Source organism: Mytilus edulis, chromosome 4, assembly GCF_963676685.1.
Source record: "Mytilus edulis chromosome 4, xbMytEdul2.2, whole genome shotgun sequence".
In the NCBI taxonomy this organism is placed as follows: Eukaryota; Metazoa; Mollusca; class Bivalvia; order Mytilida; family Mytilidae; genus Mytilus; species Mytilus edulis.
In genome coordinates this window covers 49,334,148-49,350,205 of record NC_092347.1, presented here as the reverse complement: position 1 = coordinate 49,350,205, position 16,058 = coordinate 49,334,148, and the positions used below count along the sequence as shown (strand labels likewise).

General features: G+C 32.8%; 1 protein-coding gene across 8 annotated transcripts in view; it reads left to right on the top strand.

Annotated features, from left to right (window-relative positions):
• The first annotated feature begins 2,274 nt into the window (after positions 1 to 2,274).
• Positions 2,275 to 16,058, top strand: part of LOC139519898 (limbic system-associated membrane protein-like) — a 75,270-nt gene continuing 61,486 nt past the window's right edge. For 3 of the 8 annotated variants that reach the window (XM_071312195.1, XM_071312192.1, XM_071312191.1), the window contains exon 1: positions 2,464 to 2,684. In XM_071312195.1, coding sequence (XP_071168296.1) covers positions 2,615 to 2,684 — 70 coding nt within the window. In that variant the 5' untranslated portion in view covers positions 2,464 to 2,614. Of the gene's footprint in view, positions 2,685 to 16,058 lie in introns of all 8 variants that reach the window. The other 5 variants (XM_071312198.1, XM_071312197.1, XM_071312194.1 and 2 more) reach the window with 5 other exon arrangements.

The window sequence follows — 16,058 nt, the reverse complement described above, 5'->3', positions numbered from 1 at the left end:
TTTTTTTTTTTTTTATTTTAGCACGTTTTTTTTTTCTTTTTTGAGAATATGAAGTATGAAGACTTTAGAATGTAAAGATAGGATGTGATATAATTGCAAATAAAACAATAACTATCCACCAATGACAACGGAATAATCAATGGAACATCTAAATATATCTCTTTACAGCTTTTAGCCCCGTTGAGTTGTTGTCAATATTAGTTATCTTGGTGTAATCAGGGGTGTACAGAATTTTACACCGTTGTTGAAAATTCATACACCCTGAGGCGCAGCCGAATGGGTGTATGAATTTTCAACAACGGTGTAAAATTCCGTACACCCCTGATTACACCAAGATAACGAATTTATTTCTTATGAACAATTCCTTTACTCATTTTGAAATCAGGATGTAAAATTGTAAAAATGGTGATGAAAATTTTCCAGCGTCATATTTTTTCAATGTCCATGGTTGCTGCACATTGTCAAAAACTTTTTTACCTATTTTATTTTCTTTATTTTGGCAAAATTTCATTTTTTTTAAATTAATTTTATTTATCCCCGGGTGAACAAGGGTAAGGTGTTATTTACACCGGGGTAGTCAACCAATCAGATTGCAGTATTTTTGCTGCATAAGAAATAAACTGTCGTATACCCAGGAACTCACTTTTCTACCTTAATAATAAAACCAATAGCTCATTGTCCCATTTCTTTCTATGTTAAATTGTGCATCTTAATCAATCATTCATAGCAATGTTGTCTTAGGTTTAGATAGTGTGAAAGTTATTTCATGTCAAACAATACCTTATTCTGACTTGTGCTTGAAAATTCAACACCTTAAATTGTATATTAGTGCGCAGTTGATCCTGGAAGTCTGTGTGGTACAATATTTTACATGTTGACAAATTTACAGCTATGTGAAATAACAGTTTTGTTTCAAAAAAAAATGTGTACCACTGTCTTGTGTGTTCTTTCGGATCCCAATTAGTGGTTTTATAGCTTAAGGTCACCCTCGAACCAGTTTACCCTGTATAGCCAGAAAGTTAAATAGGTATGATATTCAATTTTCTTTCGATGAAATATGTGTTCCAGTCCTTATAATGATGATATAAGCCGCTAGGTCAATCTGTCTATGGATATATCTTATAGTGCCTTAGTACTGCATTTCGTGCTAAAACTTATACAAAATTCATAGTATTTAATATGTTCGGAAGACAAACTTCTAACTGACATTACAGTTATTGTATATATCATATCTTTGTTTTGATCATCCATTGTTAGTTGTGTACTTTGATCATGTCTTTGAATAAGGGTTTAAACGACGTAAAAACTTTAAAAGAATTCCACAGTTCAAACACCCCATATATTGTTTAGAAATGTCCATCCAAAAAAATGCTACGCCCCGTTTTAGCAAATTAGCCTGTTGAAGTACTTTTTGTTACAATTAAATCTGTCTACAGTCGAAATTAGATACTTCGTCAAAAAGGAAAAATGTTAATTTCTTAAATAGAACATGTAGAAAATTATAGCTTTGTAAATTAATACCAATGGCTTTTCTGTCGTTTTCTTGTCACTATTTTCTTGTTAGTGCCAGTACACAGGGGCAATCATCTAATTAAAACCTGATCATGTAATGGTTTGCTATTCAGGGAGATTAATTATTGGCGAGATATATCGGAAAATTCCGGTGATATTACAAATCATTTTCATAATTGTCTCATTCTTTTATTGATATATGAGCTCAATACATGTAAACATTTCCCCATACATTGTTCTTATTGATGCAAAACGACGAAGCTTCATTGTATTGGTTTCCTAGTATAAGAGCAAAGAAAAATATCTTTGTGTCAACATACATGTCTTTTGTATATCTTTGTGTCAACATGCATGTCTTTTGTATACTACGATGAACTTGGGCGAGAAAATATGTTTTTATTGTAAAAGATAATAAAATCATCAGTAAAAGCCTCATTCTATGTCTAACATTTTCCTTTAATTGATCTTAACTATCACAAAAGATCGCTGTAAAACAATTGATCACAATCAATTAAATTTAAAAATAAAAAGATACAATTTCTTTAAGGATTAAAGCAACATTAAGTGCAGTGTTATAATGCATTACTGTCACTACAAGCTGATGTATATTTCAATTAACAATTGCCCAGTAGTTAAAGATTAGTTTTCTGGTTTTTTTGAGAAACGGTCAATACAACCACGTTCCTGATTGGATCTTCATTTCCGGATTGGAAAAGTAATAGCAGAAGACAAACGTACGAGGGCGGGAACTTCGATATCAAGTATATGTAAATTGACTTTCGTGTAAATCACCGACGAGCCCCGAGAATCAGCTAGAGTAAAAATTGTAAATAAGATTAAATGTGCTATATTATACTTTGACCTTTGATGAAATGATTTTGGATTTAAAAGTATGTTAGTCATATGGAAATTGATACCAAAGTTGTAAACTTTGTATAACTCTGTATGAAAGTGTCTACTGATTGTGATTTAGTTTTAACAGAACTTCTAATACTTTTGGAATAAAATACTGTGTCACAGTTTCTGGATGCAATATGCTATACACATTTATCTTTTCTTAATTTAAGTTAACAGTTGGATATAAATTTACAGCTGAGAAAAGATGGAAAACTTGAAGCGAACTTTTTTATTTCCAGTTTTTATCTACTATATTTTAATGTGCTGCCTGCCAGGTTAGTAATGAAGTTCTTTTATTCTATGTTATTCTCAAAAACTTAACATGTATTATTGTTTTACAGATTAATTTAGATTGCTGTTTAAAAAAATCTAACTTTCACATTTCACGAATGAACACTGTATTGTTTTTTTTACATGTTATTATGTATTTCTACATTTGATTTGTTTCAGCATACAATGATGACACGTTTTACCTGTCTGAATTTTGATAGGTCACCCCTACAAGTTTACGTTATATATAACTAATTAGAACTTGCATGGGTATTTAATGCAATCGTAATTAAATAAAGATGGTTGAGAATTTTTTTTATTTTTTTACATAAATTTTGTTGTAGATTTGTTATTTATCTTAAATGATTTCGGAAATCTACATGTCGTTTTCGGTGACATTTTATGGGAAATGAAGCATGTTATCTTTTAATTAAGATTCCAGTAGCATGCAATCTGTAGCGTATGCTTCTGTTCAATGTTATCATTTTATTGTACCTAGAAAATAGATAGAAAAACAATAAACATATCAGTCAGGTCAGATTTCATATGCTGTTTATTTCTTTTTAATTGAAAAATAACATTGCTACTCTTAAAATATAATGACCACCCGTATTTTGATTAAACAACTTTTATTCAATTTAATTAGCGTACATTTGTTTAAGTACTTTGTGCATACTTCGTTAAAGATTTGTCAGTTGACTGCACAAAAGTTAAATAAAAGCGAACAGCACTGAGAAGATTTTATCTTACTTCATTGCACTAACAATAATACTTTTATACAAAACGTTACCATAACATGTACAAAACTTTCTTTTAACTTTAAAATACGTTAAATAATTTGATGTAATTTGTACCTGGTTTTTTCGTACATGTATTTTTTTGTTTTCATGTTCATGATAATTTGAACAGTGCATCAATTGTTTTTATATGAGAATTTCGTATGCAAAAAAATCCATTTTGATTTAAGATACCTATATGTCAATGTATGCAAAATAATCCATTTTGATTTAAGATACCTATATGTCAATGTATGCAAAATCTAACTTATTCTGACTAGTGTGTTATTCTTTTAAAAGGCTGGAAGAATAAGTAATTTTGAATGACACAATTTTGAATGACACAATTTACCAAATAGTCTTTCTTGCTATCAATTTTACATTTTATAGTGCAGGACGGTGGCAATAGACAGCAATCATTCGGCAATTGAAAATTTCAGCACAAATCATTATTTAAAAAAATATATAACTTTGTGCATGAGTTTTTTGTGCAATACAGTATTCGAATTTCCCCTGTATACACGCACCCCTGCTCTTTATGGATAATTATCATTTTGATAGAACTTGATATTCATAACATCTTTTATTAAATAATCACACTATTGTAGTTTTCAGCTTATATTATTAAAAATATGACCCAGATGACTTTTTTCTCGTAGCTGTTTGATTTATTGTTTTTGTATGACAAGAATCTGCACAAGCCCACATGGTTAACGCTGTTATCGATTTCGTCACGCGACTTCACGTCTGCTACTTTTATAATTAATATCTATTAATTCGCACCACCATGCATGTAAAGTATATTCGATCTTAGAACAATCCTTTTGTGGTCAAATGTTGCTTGGGCACGTGCCTTAAAGTACAACATGTGCATGCAGTTTTTACAGTTATCATTGAGTTATCAGTTCAGTTACAAGTTCTCATTTTACATATCTTGGTTTTTTACTGATCAACTTCTTAAAAAAAAATTGTGTACCAAAAAATGACAATATCTGGATGATGTCACAGCGACAACACACATAACTTCTTTTTCCACTTTAAACTACCATTCTTTTGTCTATCATGAAATAGTTAATGTTTTTAGCAGTTTCAGAAGCAAATTAACGGCTCACTCCCCCCCCCCTCCCCAACTATTGATGCTAGAAAACAAGAATACGAACGAAGTAAACAAGTTCAGTTTAAATTTACGTTTTTGAATAAGAAAAAGGTAGTCAGTTTTCATATATTTCAATTTAGTCACTCAAAAATTAGATTTACTAGGTCCTGTATTCAGACTTTCCAAGCAACTTAATCAAGATAAAGAAAAACGAATATGGAAAAGAAAAACGAATATATGGAAAAGAAAAACGACTATGGAAAACGTATTTACAGTAACAGTATGAATGTCACACGTGACTTTTCAGTATATTGATACGGTCTCCCAATAGAGTTCAATGTCGCAAAGAAATGAATGTCAGTTTTACAACTTCGGTTCAATTTTTCATATTTGAAAATGTCAGTCTATTGCAATCTCACTGAAGATCACCAATTCGTCTATCAACAGATGTTTGGTGTCGTAATAGATCGGCATTTTAAACTAAGTTTTTTTTTGTATGTCAATCTAGAGTTATTAACAGAAGAGTACACGCTTAAAGTGGAGGTTGAGGAAAAATGTTAGAAACACCAACATTTTTTAGATGCGTCTATTTTAAAGAATTTTTTGCGAGTTACCACTTGTTGTCGCTTTTACATTTGGTACCAAATTAAGCTGTGCATCATTTTGAAAATTTAAGTAAAGCATACTAATGTTTGGATTTGTGGTTACTGAACCGCAGTGATTAAGCCTCTCTCTGTCATGTACTTCCGGTGTCACTGCCATTTTGTTTATCAAATGTCAGAATGAATTTATCTGGCAATTATTATAAATTTTCAGTATCAATAAAGGTCGAAACGTGTTTTCCCTTTCATTCCCAGAGTAGACAATCATATTAGATAGGTACGGTATGTGAATGCTGATCAAGTATGACATTAAGCTGGGTTGATGTTAGACTTCGATCACTTAATGACCAGTTTGGGCATTATGTACAGTCGTTTCAAGATGATACGAAGGGCCTCTTTTGTAAGGATTATGTCAAATATAGTACTTTATCAATAACATCTCATATTCCCCATTGACATCTTGAAATCATAATTCTTATGAAATTGTACTTGATGTATTGTCTTGTGTCCTACCACGTGCGTTACTAAAGTGCTATTAATCTGACATACCATACTACATGTGTACGTTATGTAAAACTGAGGTAGCTTGTAAAATTAAAAAAAATGTGTATAAAGGTTTATTCTAGATAAAGATCATAACCGATCAGACAAGTACATTTCAAGAAAGAAATTAAGCTCGATTTAAACAAGGTATAGACAAGTTTTAATCGCTCATATCCCACGTTTTCTATGATGCTAATGCAAATGTAATCTTCGTGAAATTGAGAAAAAAAATCCTTTCTTTTTAATTGCCATTGTTTCCAATTTAGGACATACATGTAACTAACAACATAACAAACGAAAAAATACATTCAGGATACAATTGAAAAATATTTAAAACCAATAGCAATATTCATTTTCCCATATATTCTTTCCTTTTTTCAATTTTTTTTAGGGGTGGGGGGTGGGGGGGGGTGTCTCGGATGGTCTTATGACTAGAGTTGCATGTTAAACTGTCGTCTTTACCCGCTTGTCGTTTTGTATTTTCCTAAATTGTTAACTTTTTTTCATTTATTAGATTAAATACAATATTTTTTTCGGTGTAAAATTTTCAATTCTAAAGATAAAATTTAATTAAAACTTCGATGGTTATGTACAATGAGAAATTGAATTATATTTGTTCACCTACACGTGAATAGTAACATCAATGTAATCAACACTACATTCTATATCTCAACTCTTTAATTTATAAAAAAAAATTAAAGGAAAAAAAATACAATTTTAAAATTAAACTTGAGAATCTCAGATTATGTAAAGATTTCATTTAATATCTTTTTCTTTTCTTTTTTTTTTTATTCAACAACAGTATTGCTCGCTGTTAACAATTACTCCACTGACACATCTATCTCAGTGAAGGTCCCTGTTTCATTAGTAATATCTTTTACATTCTATAGCTTTAAATAATTTGTAAGTAATCGTTATATGCAGTGATTTCACACATGTCAGCTTCAGTTGCTCATATTAGATTTCAATAATTCTAATAGTACTATCCTTAGAGGCACATAACAGAGACACCTTAAAGGTACTCAACAGTATTATGACCACAGACAAGACCACAGAAGTCACTGCATACTTCCTCGAACTAACAAATAAGTCAAAGTTAAGTGATAAAACACAAACTTGGATTTAAGTACATCTGCACTATGTAATTGTTTTATTACTTGCTTCCTTGACTCTATAAATAAAGTTTTGTGTTACTATTTTCTCACTTTTGTCACTAACTACACTCGACTATTAAGTGCAGTTATCTTGGGATGTTGAAGTTACTAGACCAACGCATCTTATGCAAGTATTGTATTTTGAATTCTTATACTCGTTCAACTGTACTAGCCGATAACTAGTAACCGTAAACTGGAATTTTATACAATAACGGTAGCGGAAGATATGCTTGCGGGAACATGGTGTCATCGCTTTATAACTTTATCCTTGTTCACAACGTTTGACGATCAAGCAGTATCTTAATTTGCTTTGGATATGAAATCCAAAATGAAACTGTATGAACCTCTTCTGTTACATACGTGTTTAAACCAAGTCTGGGTTAAATCTATCCAAATGTTACAACACTATGGAGATCCTGGTAAAACTATGTTAACTTATTGTTCAGTATCATTTTGTTTGGAAAGTAACTGTAATGACTAAAGAGAAGTAACTTTCCTATTAAGTATACATCATTTTAAGCGTCAAAATCGCTTTACTGATTTAATTTCAACAAGGAATGCACACCTCCATCCTAAAGTGTGGAAAGTCAAAAGTCTAAACGGAAGAGGATCATTACAAAATGGGTATAAGGAGTAACACAAACTTACTTGAGTAACGTTATGGAAGAAACTGTTTGCCCTGTATTATAAAAGTACCGAAGTATTTGCTTTTGGGATCACAGTAAACGTTTTGACTCAATTATAGGGCTGAAAGACAATCGCAAAGGCCTCTGATTGTGGTACATAAACAATTAGATCATCTAGGCAATATATATTATCTTTTATAATATTAGCCAACAAAATTTTATTTCAAAAAATTAAATTTAAAGTGTGCATTTTTTTAAATTGATTTATTAAGTATTTAACGCCACATTCAGCACCATTGACTATTTCGTAATTGTTAGTACTAAGTATATACATGTATAGGTGGGGGTAGCTAGAGTACCAAGAGAGAGAGAGAGAGAGAGAGAGAGAGAGAGAGAGAGAGAGAGAGAGAGAGAGAGAGAGAGAGAGAGAGAGAGAGAGAGAGAGAGAGAGAGAGAGAGAGAGAGAGAGAGAGAGTCACATACATTTGGCATGATAACTGACAATTATTGTATACCTCTGCTGGTGGACTATCAGTCCCCGAGGGTATCATCAGCTCAGTAGTCAGTGCTTCGGTACTGACATGATTAAACAAACTTTACTAAAATTGTCCGTTTATAAATTTTGAAATTATTATGAAACTAAGGTTTCAACTCCCTCAGGCAAAGTTGGCTTTAGATGAATTTGGCTATTTATTTTAGGTATTTTTAACATATAGCTCTTCAACGATTTTCGGTACTTATACATCTTCGGATTTCAAATGTTTGGCTTTGAGCGTTCCTGATGAAGGTAAATCCAGAAAAGCGCTTCGGACGCAATAAATTATTAAACGTGTTGTTTTATATTTTTATTGTCAATTTCGATTCGATTTGCACAACGGCCACATGCTTAGTTCGAACTCACAACCTCAGTGTCAGTTATACAGTTGTTGGACAACTTAGAACACTCGGCCACCGATGTCCATAAAACTTAAATAATGGCGATTAATAATAAATTTTGTATTTTGGGACTTAGACTAGAAAGCCGTCACATATCGTATTAGAGAGTTATATCAAGTTTTGTTATCAAACACCGAAGATTCGTGATTTGTCAAGATTACTGAAATTAACTGTATTGTTTGCTTCGTTAGTGATTGACTTAATAGTCGCGTCCAAATCCCAATGGAATAAGTTTGGACATTTGAACAAAACATCCAATGCATTTTGGGACATATATCAATGTCGGGGAATTCCTGAACAATAGTAGATAATAACCAGGGCCGTAACTAGCCTCTTTTAATAGTGAGGCAAAACAAAAATTTGGCGAGGGGTCTGGGCAAATAACGCAAAATCATGCATTCTGAGCGTTTCACGGACTCTTTCTTACATTGAAACGCAAATAATCTTTAGCTATTATTTTGATAATATTCTGGTCTCAAAGCAAAAACATAGATTTATTGTAATTTAAGGTTTCAGGGGCAACATTAAAAGACCGATATGTATTCGTATTTCTCATAATCATTAATACTGGGTCTGTCTGTCTGCTCTTGTCTTGTGCTGACTTTGGTGATTTTTTTATGACTAGATTCAAATATAGTGACAGTGCAGTATTATACTTTAAGTACTAGTACTGCTTAAGTCGACACTAGAGACCATCTTGACCTTCTTTTACGGTATTAATGATTATTGAAGTCCAAGACCCTCCAGCAACTATCAAGATGAGAACAGGAATAAAAACCTTGACCATTGATCATTTGTATTTTTTCAATGCATTGACTTTGTGTGCGATTAGGTCTCGTGCACATTCACTCCATATTCCTTTATTTTCTGTCTAAACACGACTTAATGCAAGTTTAACCCTTCAATGTAAAAGGTCATATGGCAATACATTGTTTTTTTCAAATGATTTGATACCGGGAAATTGGTGGTCTTTCTTTGATTTAAACCATGTCAGCTATGTAGTTTTATCCACAGGAGCTTGGGTATATGATACAGATATTTTTTTTATTTATTTTTTTGTTGTTGCCGATTAAAATAGTAAATTTTCTATATTTATAATACATATCTATCACTTCTGTGCATGTCTCACCTATACACGCCTGGTAAACCATCTAATCTCAACCAAATGTTGAGACGTAAAAAAGTATTCTGGCACTTCCTGTTGAGCTATTCTGGTTCAAAATATTGAAAATAAACACAGGGTAGGTCGACTTTTCGTCAATTTACTGAAAATCAATGCGTTTTTTTGTAAAATCGGAGAATGTCATGCCAGAGATATTTGACTTACAGTTGGTCTCGTGTATAACACAAATGAATGGGATTTAAAATGACATCGTAATGACTTTTCTCTAGCAGGTAAATATGGCCAGCGCAGTCTGCTATTGACAAAATGACAGTGATATCATTGATAAACTAGCATATATATTAGTAAATTAGTATTTTTCTAAAACATTATAAACATAAAATTATAGTTTGTTCTTTTTCTTTACTAATATAATTTCATTATGCTAAATATGTTATAAAGTATGTCATGTTGAGATTTTCTGGTATCGGTTGAGATATTCTGGAACAATGTTGAGATCTTCTGGTGAATGAATTTTTCAACTATAAAAAGGAAGATGTGGTATGACTGCCAATGGGACAGCTGTCCACAAGAGACCAATATGACACAGACATTAACAACCATAGGTCACCGTACAGCCTTCAACAATGAGCAAAGCCCATACCGCATAGTCAGCTATAAAAGGCCCCGATATGACAATGCAAAACAATTTAAACGAGAAAACTAAAGGCCTTATCTATAAAAAAAATAAATAACGAAAAACAAATATGATTCAATATTTAACACATAAACAAACGACAACCACTGAATTACAGGACCCTGACTTGGGACAGGCACATACATAAATAGTGTGGAGGGGTTAAACATGTTAGCGGAATCACCCCCCCCCCTTTTACCTGGGACAGTGGTATATATAACAGTACAACATAAGAACATAAGAACGAACTATAAAAATCAGTTGAAAAAGGTTTAACTCATCAGATGGACAAAAATACAATTGGACGTGGCCGGGTTCTTGAACATCCCGACAACAAAAAGACAATAGGAACAGATCTGAGAGTACTCGCAGTTATCTGACAGCTAGTTCAAAGCCACTAACAACTAATAAAAAAATCATGCAGGTAAGACTAAACTATCAATCCGTACACATCCAACATCCAATGAATTTAGTGTAAAGACGTCATAAACAGTCAGAGAAAAACATGACCTTGTGTAGCTTAGTATCAATTACATATACAACTGTCAAAATTCATAAACTTGCCGTATATTGTTTGACATTTCAACAGTCATTTTAATCTTGTCTGTAGTTATCACAGCAGCTTCTAAAGAGGCCTTTGGTTGTAATAGAGTCTAAATAGTAAATAGCTGTGTTTTTAAGTACTAGTATTAAAGTTCTAACGCTGGAGATTAAGTCTAGCGTTTGAGATGCAGTTTTGCACAGAATCTTTAATAATGTTGTAATTGACATCTCCAGGGCTAGAATTTATTTATTTTTTTATGTGTAACATATTTGTTTTTCGTTCATTTTTTCTTTATATATCAATAAGGCCGTTAGTTTTTTCGTTACAATTGTTTTACATTGTCATTTCGGGGCCTTTTATAGCTGTCTATGCAGTATGGGCTTTGCTTATTACTGAAAACCGTACGGCGACCTCTAGTTGTTACTTTATGTGTCATTTTGGTCTCTTGTGGAGAGTTGTATCATTGACAATCGTACCACAGAAAGAACATTGATAATAAAACGGATACATACAAATTGAAAACAAATCGCGTAAGAAAAATCAATTATTGGTATGTTAGTTTTCTTTGGTATCATTAATATTTTTGGCTCAACTTCTTAATCATGATCAGGCAAAATTATTGGCTTTTTATTCTGACATTATTTTTTTTCTTATTCCTATTCCACCCCATTTTTCGGCATATTACACGTCCGTTTTATTTGGTCATTACATCGCGGACTCCTAACGGATGCAAAAATTTTGTAAATGTAAAACTTTTGTTTATCCTTTCGGCGTTAGTTCGAGCTATCTGGTAAGGTGTGACCACAGTTTTTTAGCAGATATCGCATGCTTAGCATAGACACATACAATTTTTTTTTAGAATTTAAGTTGACCAGGCCAGAGTTCAAACTAACTATCTACCACAATTTACCTACGTCGAATCCAGTTTTAAAATATTTCAAAAGAAAACTGAATTAATATTCAGAAATGGATAATCATTAAATTCATTCATTTCATCAAAAGTTATTCTCATTTAAAAAAAATTGCAAAGGAGATGTACATACAATGGAGATTACCCCTAACTGTCATAATCTGAAGGAGAACTGTTCTACCGGACACTTTTAAGACAGTTCTAGCTAGAACAGTTCTAACAAAGAACTGATTTGGTCATTGGTAAGTTATATACCTAGAATCGATTTACACAGTTCAACCTGGAACTGATCCTGACAGTTCCAAGGCTAAAAAAATCTTAGTCTCGATCATTCAGCCGCTTTATTTTTCAAAGTAGATATATTTAAATATGCGTCTGGGTAATCGAGACTAAAAAAATCTACGACTAGAATAGAACTGCGACCTGATTTCGCCACGAACGCATCTCGATTGTTTTGAACATGTTTAAATTAATAAAAGTTGGCTACTCTCAACACGAATACCAAGACCTCATCAAGACCGTAACTCGACCATACTGCACTACGATTATATTTTTAGAGATCGTAGTGCGATCACGGCCTAGTGTGACGGGGCCCGGGTTATAATATAAATGTTACTGAATATTACCAATATTAAGGATTTGCCCTGAATGCAGTTGTGAACAAACATTAAAGTTTTAATTATTTCAATACAACACCTGTGATTACACTAAGTTGGACGTCACTTAAGGAGCTACCATTTGATTTTTAGGGGGGGGCTAGGATGAAAAATTTTGTCCTGCATTTTTTTTAGTTGTAATCTCTGTCCTGCCTTTTTATTTTTCACTCTATTCGGTCCTGCCTTTTTTTTAATTAGTTTATCCTGACTTTTTTACCTAAATTGTCATCATGCCTTTTTTTTTTGCATAGTGTCTCATCCTGTCTTTTTTTTTTACTCAAAACTCTGTCCTGCCTATTTTTTTCAAATTTCATCCTAGCACCACCTTTTACCTGAAATAATGTGTACGATAAAATAAACCTAGAAAAGGGGTCCTGTTCGATTGTTTAGTTTTTAACTATTTTATTTCTTTATAAATGAATGCATTTTCGGCATTAAATAAATTTTGATGTCAGTGGCGGATCCAGAAATTTTCATAAGTGGGGGCCCACTGACTGACCTAAGAGGGGGCCCGCTCCAGTCATGCTTCAGTGATTCCCTATATAAGCAACCAATTTTTTTCCCAAAAAGGCGGGGCCCGGGCCCCCTGGCCCCCCTCCCTAAATCCGCCTCTGGATGTCTGTTAGGAATCGAATTCATCCAAATCATATTAATAAATAACCATTGTAAAATAATCTTATTTATATTTGTAAGGCATGCATTTTTCTATCGGCAATGCTTAAAATTGTATCTGAGTGTATTTAGATTTACCACAGACAGAAAACATGAATCAGGTTAACCGTAAAAAAAGGTAAACTCGAATAGTACATCGCAACCAGAAAGTCTCAACATTGTGACAGAAAGACTCAACCAATACCTTTATATCTCAACCATTTATATTTTTCTGCTCAGAGTAGGCTTGACAAAAAAATATTTGGGCATTTACAGACGTGGTTATCGTAAAGCCTAAAAAAACACAAATAATTGACATATTTTCTTGCTAGTCATTAATATCATAGAAGTTCTATCGGATTTAAAGAATGTAAACATTATTATCCGTAGGAGAAAAGTGATTGTGACTTCAATTTAAAATATTTTAAACCAAGAAGAGACATATTAGTTACAATTATGATTTATCTATGGCATGACATTCTCCGATTTTACAAAAAAAGTCATTGATTTTCAGTAAATCGACGAAAATTCGAACTACCCTGTGTTTATTTTCAATATTTTGAACCAGAAAAGCTCAACAGGAAGTGCCAGAATACTTTTTTCCGTCTCAACCATTTGGTTGAGATTAGATGGTTTACCAGGCGTGCTATATATAGCTAGTTTCGAGTGATTTAAACGACTCAGAGAAAATACCCAATTTTACAATCCATACTAAGAAAAATTGCCGGTATTTTCTCTGAGTCGTTTAAATCACTCGAAACTAGGTGAGACATGCACAAAAGTGATAGATATGTATTATTAATATAGAAAATTGAATATCTTAATCAACAGGAAACAAAAATTTTGTATTCTTTGATATCAAGTTCAATTATCCATGCAGAAACGACATTTTTTTCTGTGTCCAGTATAGCATCGTAGATATTTATAGGAAGATGTGGTGTGAGTGCCAATGAGACAACTCTCCATCCAAATAACAATTTATAAAAGTAAACCATTATAAGTCAATGTACGGCCTTCAACACGGAGCCTTGGCTCACACCGAACAAAAAGCTATAAAGGGCCCCAAAATTACTAGTGTAAAACCATTCAAACGGGAAAACCAATCTATATAAAAAACGAGAGCATATTCTTAAAATATTTTCCCACACAATATCTGGACATCGGTGGACATGCATGCAACATTGCATACGTTTACAAATGAAAAACAACACTCAGACTATAGTCATAAAGTAGGACAATAAAAGAACAAAAGACAAACCCGAGGCACAGAAGTACAAACAATAAACCAAAAGTTAAATAGAAACATAGATCACGAAAAATTGCAGGGGCGACATCAGGGAGTGAAGAGAACTTGCTTCTTGCAAGACACTTTCCGTGAAAACAATTTGATATAAAGACAATGTTTTTTTCATTTTTTTTTTTTTTTTGAAATTTCCAGCATGAGGCATTTGCCTCATTTGCCTCAATGTAGTTACGGCCCTGATAACAGTATAAATAATGTAGTAAATATTTCTACTTTATACGGGGTGTGAAACAAAGTCAGAGGGAATTTTTCCCAAGGTACTACATAATCACCAATCAGTACTACATTGTCCAATCACAGTGGCAAGAACCAATACCAATAACCCAGAAGACGATCGAAAATTGTGAAATTAAACTTATCTATTCTTTTCACTGATTAGTCTAAACAGGTCCAAAATCAATATTTGCACACCTCCGACACGTTCTGTGCATTTACGGATGATGATAATGATTAATTTATTGCATTTTCGGATAATAAAATTCAGATCATTATTATCTTTGTAGTACTTTGTCGTTTGACTGAAATGCGTAGTCGATGTTTGCTTTGAAAGCTGGTGTCTTTCTCCCTTGTGTAAAATTATGTCTTTTTTATCAATGGTTTCATCTACATTTGAATTTGACTTGTTCTCAGTGTGCCCTTTTGCTCTAGAATATAAGTGATATTTCGTTTTGTCGTTTTGTCGGCTCTAGTTTTCAGCATTTTGTAACTATTTTATGCAGTAAACTTCCTATTCTTCCTTACGCAATGTTTATATTTCACGCCTTATCATATAAGACCCCATAGTTCCGTTCCTATAGTAGTTTATTCATCACCACCAAATATCTAGTTCTGTATTCTTTTTATATAATCAATTTTGATTTTACTATACTAACTGTAATCAACTAACTTGGGGACATCGGGGACCGAGTTGTCTACGAAGCCCAAATACTGTATCACTAGCCTGTCAACACTGAGGTTTTGAGTTCGAATCCCGGACGTAGCTGGAGCACTCGACTCTCAGCTTTATTGACTAGTATTGTCAGTTTTCCTGATGAATGTCAGTGGTTGTCTCCCTGTATGCCGGCTTTCTCAATAAATAGTATGGAAACTGGTGGTGTTAAACACCAATCAATCAGTTAATTAATCAATTGAATCACGTACACATAACTTTGATGAAATAATTTTGCTAAGCGAGTTTTAATACTTAGTTTATGCGCAATAAAACTAGGTCGTAACCATTGGGTCTTTCTTGTTCTTGTTCTTATCTGAATACGTTCTCTGTGTATGCTATTTGGTGGTGTTGTTATATTGCCATTCGGGGTACTCTTTTTTTTAATAGCATGAATATGAGTGACAAGGTCCACACTTATACGTTTCCATGTTCAGGTAACCATAATCAAAATCCTAATGTGGCATATATATTTCTTAAAGTTCCCATCATATGAATAAACATATATAAAATCGAGAAAGGAAATGGGGAATACTTATTTTCAAGTTGATGTTTTCACAATTTCATTGTAAAGACAACTTCATTGTAAAGTACTTTGAAGAATAATAACACCAATAGGATGTAGGTGTGTGGACATCCAAAAAGGATAAATATTACATAATAAAATACTTTAAACTAAATATTGTGCTCAGCTCTTCTTTTAAATCTCAGTTAATTACTGTTTGATGTAAAGTAGTGTTTTCCTCTGTCGTATATTACAAACGTCATAATGTTTCACTTATCGTCCATAACTTGACACACGGGTTACTGTCGGTAAGCATATCAAACAAAGAGAACGATTGCATGACGATAGTA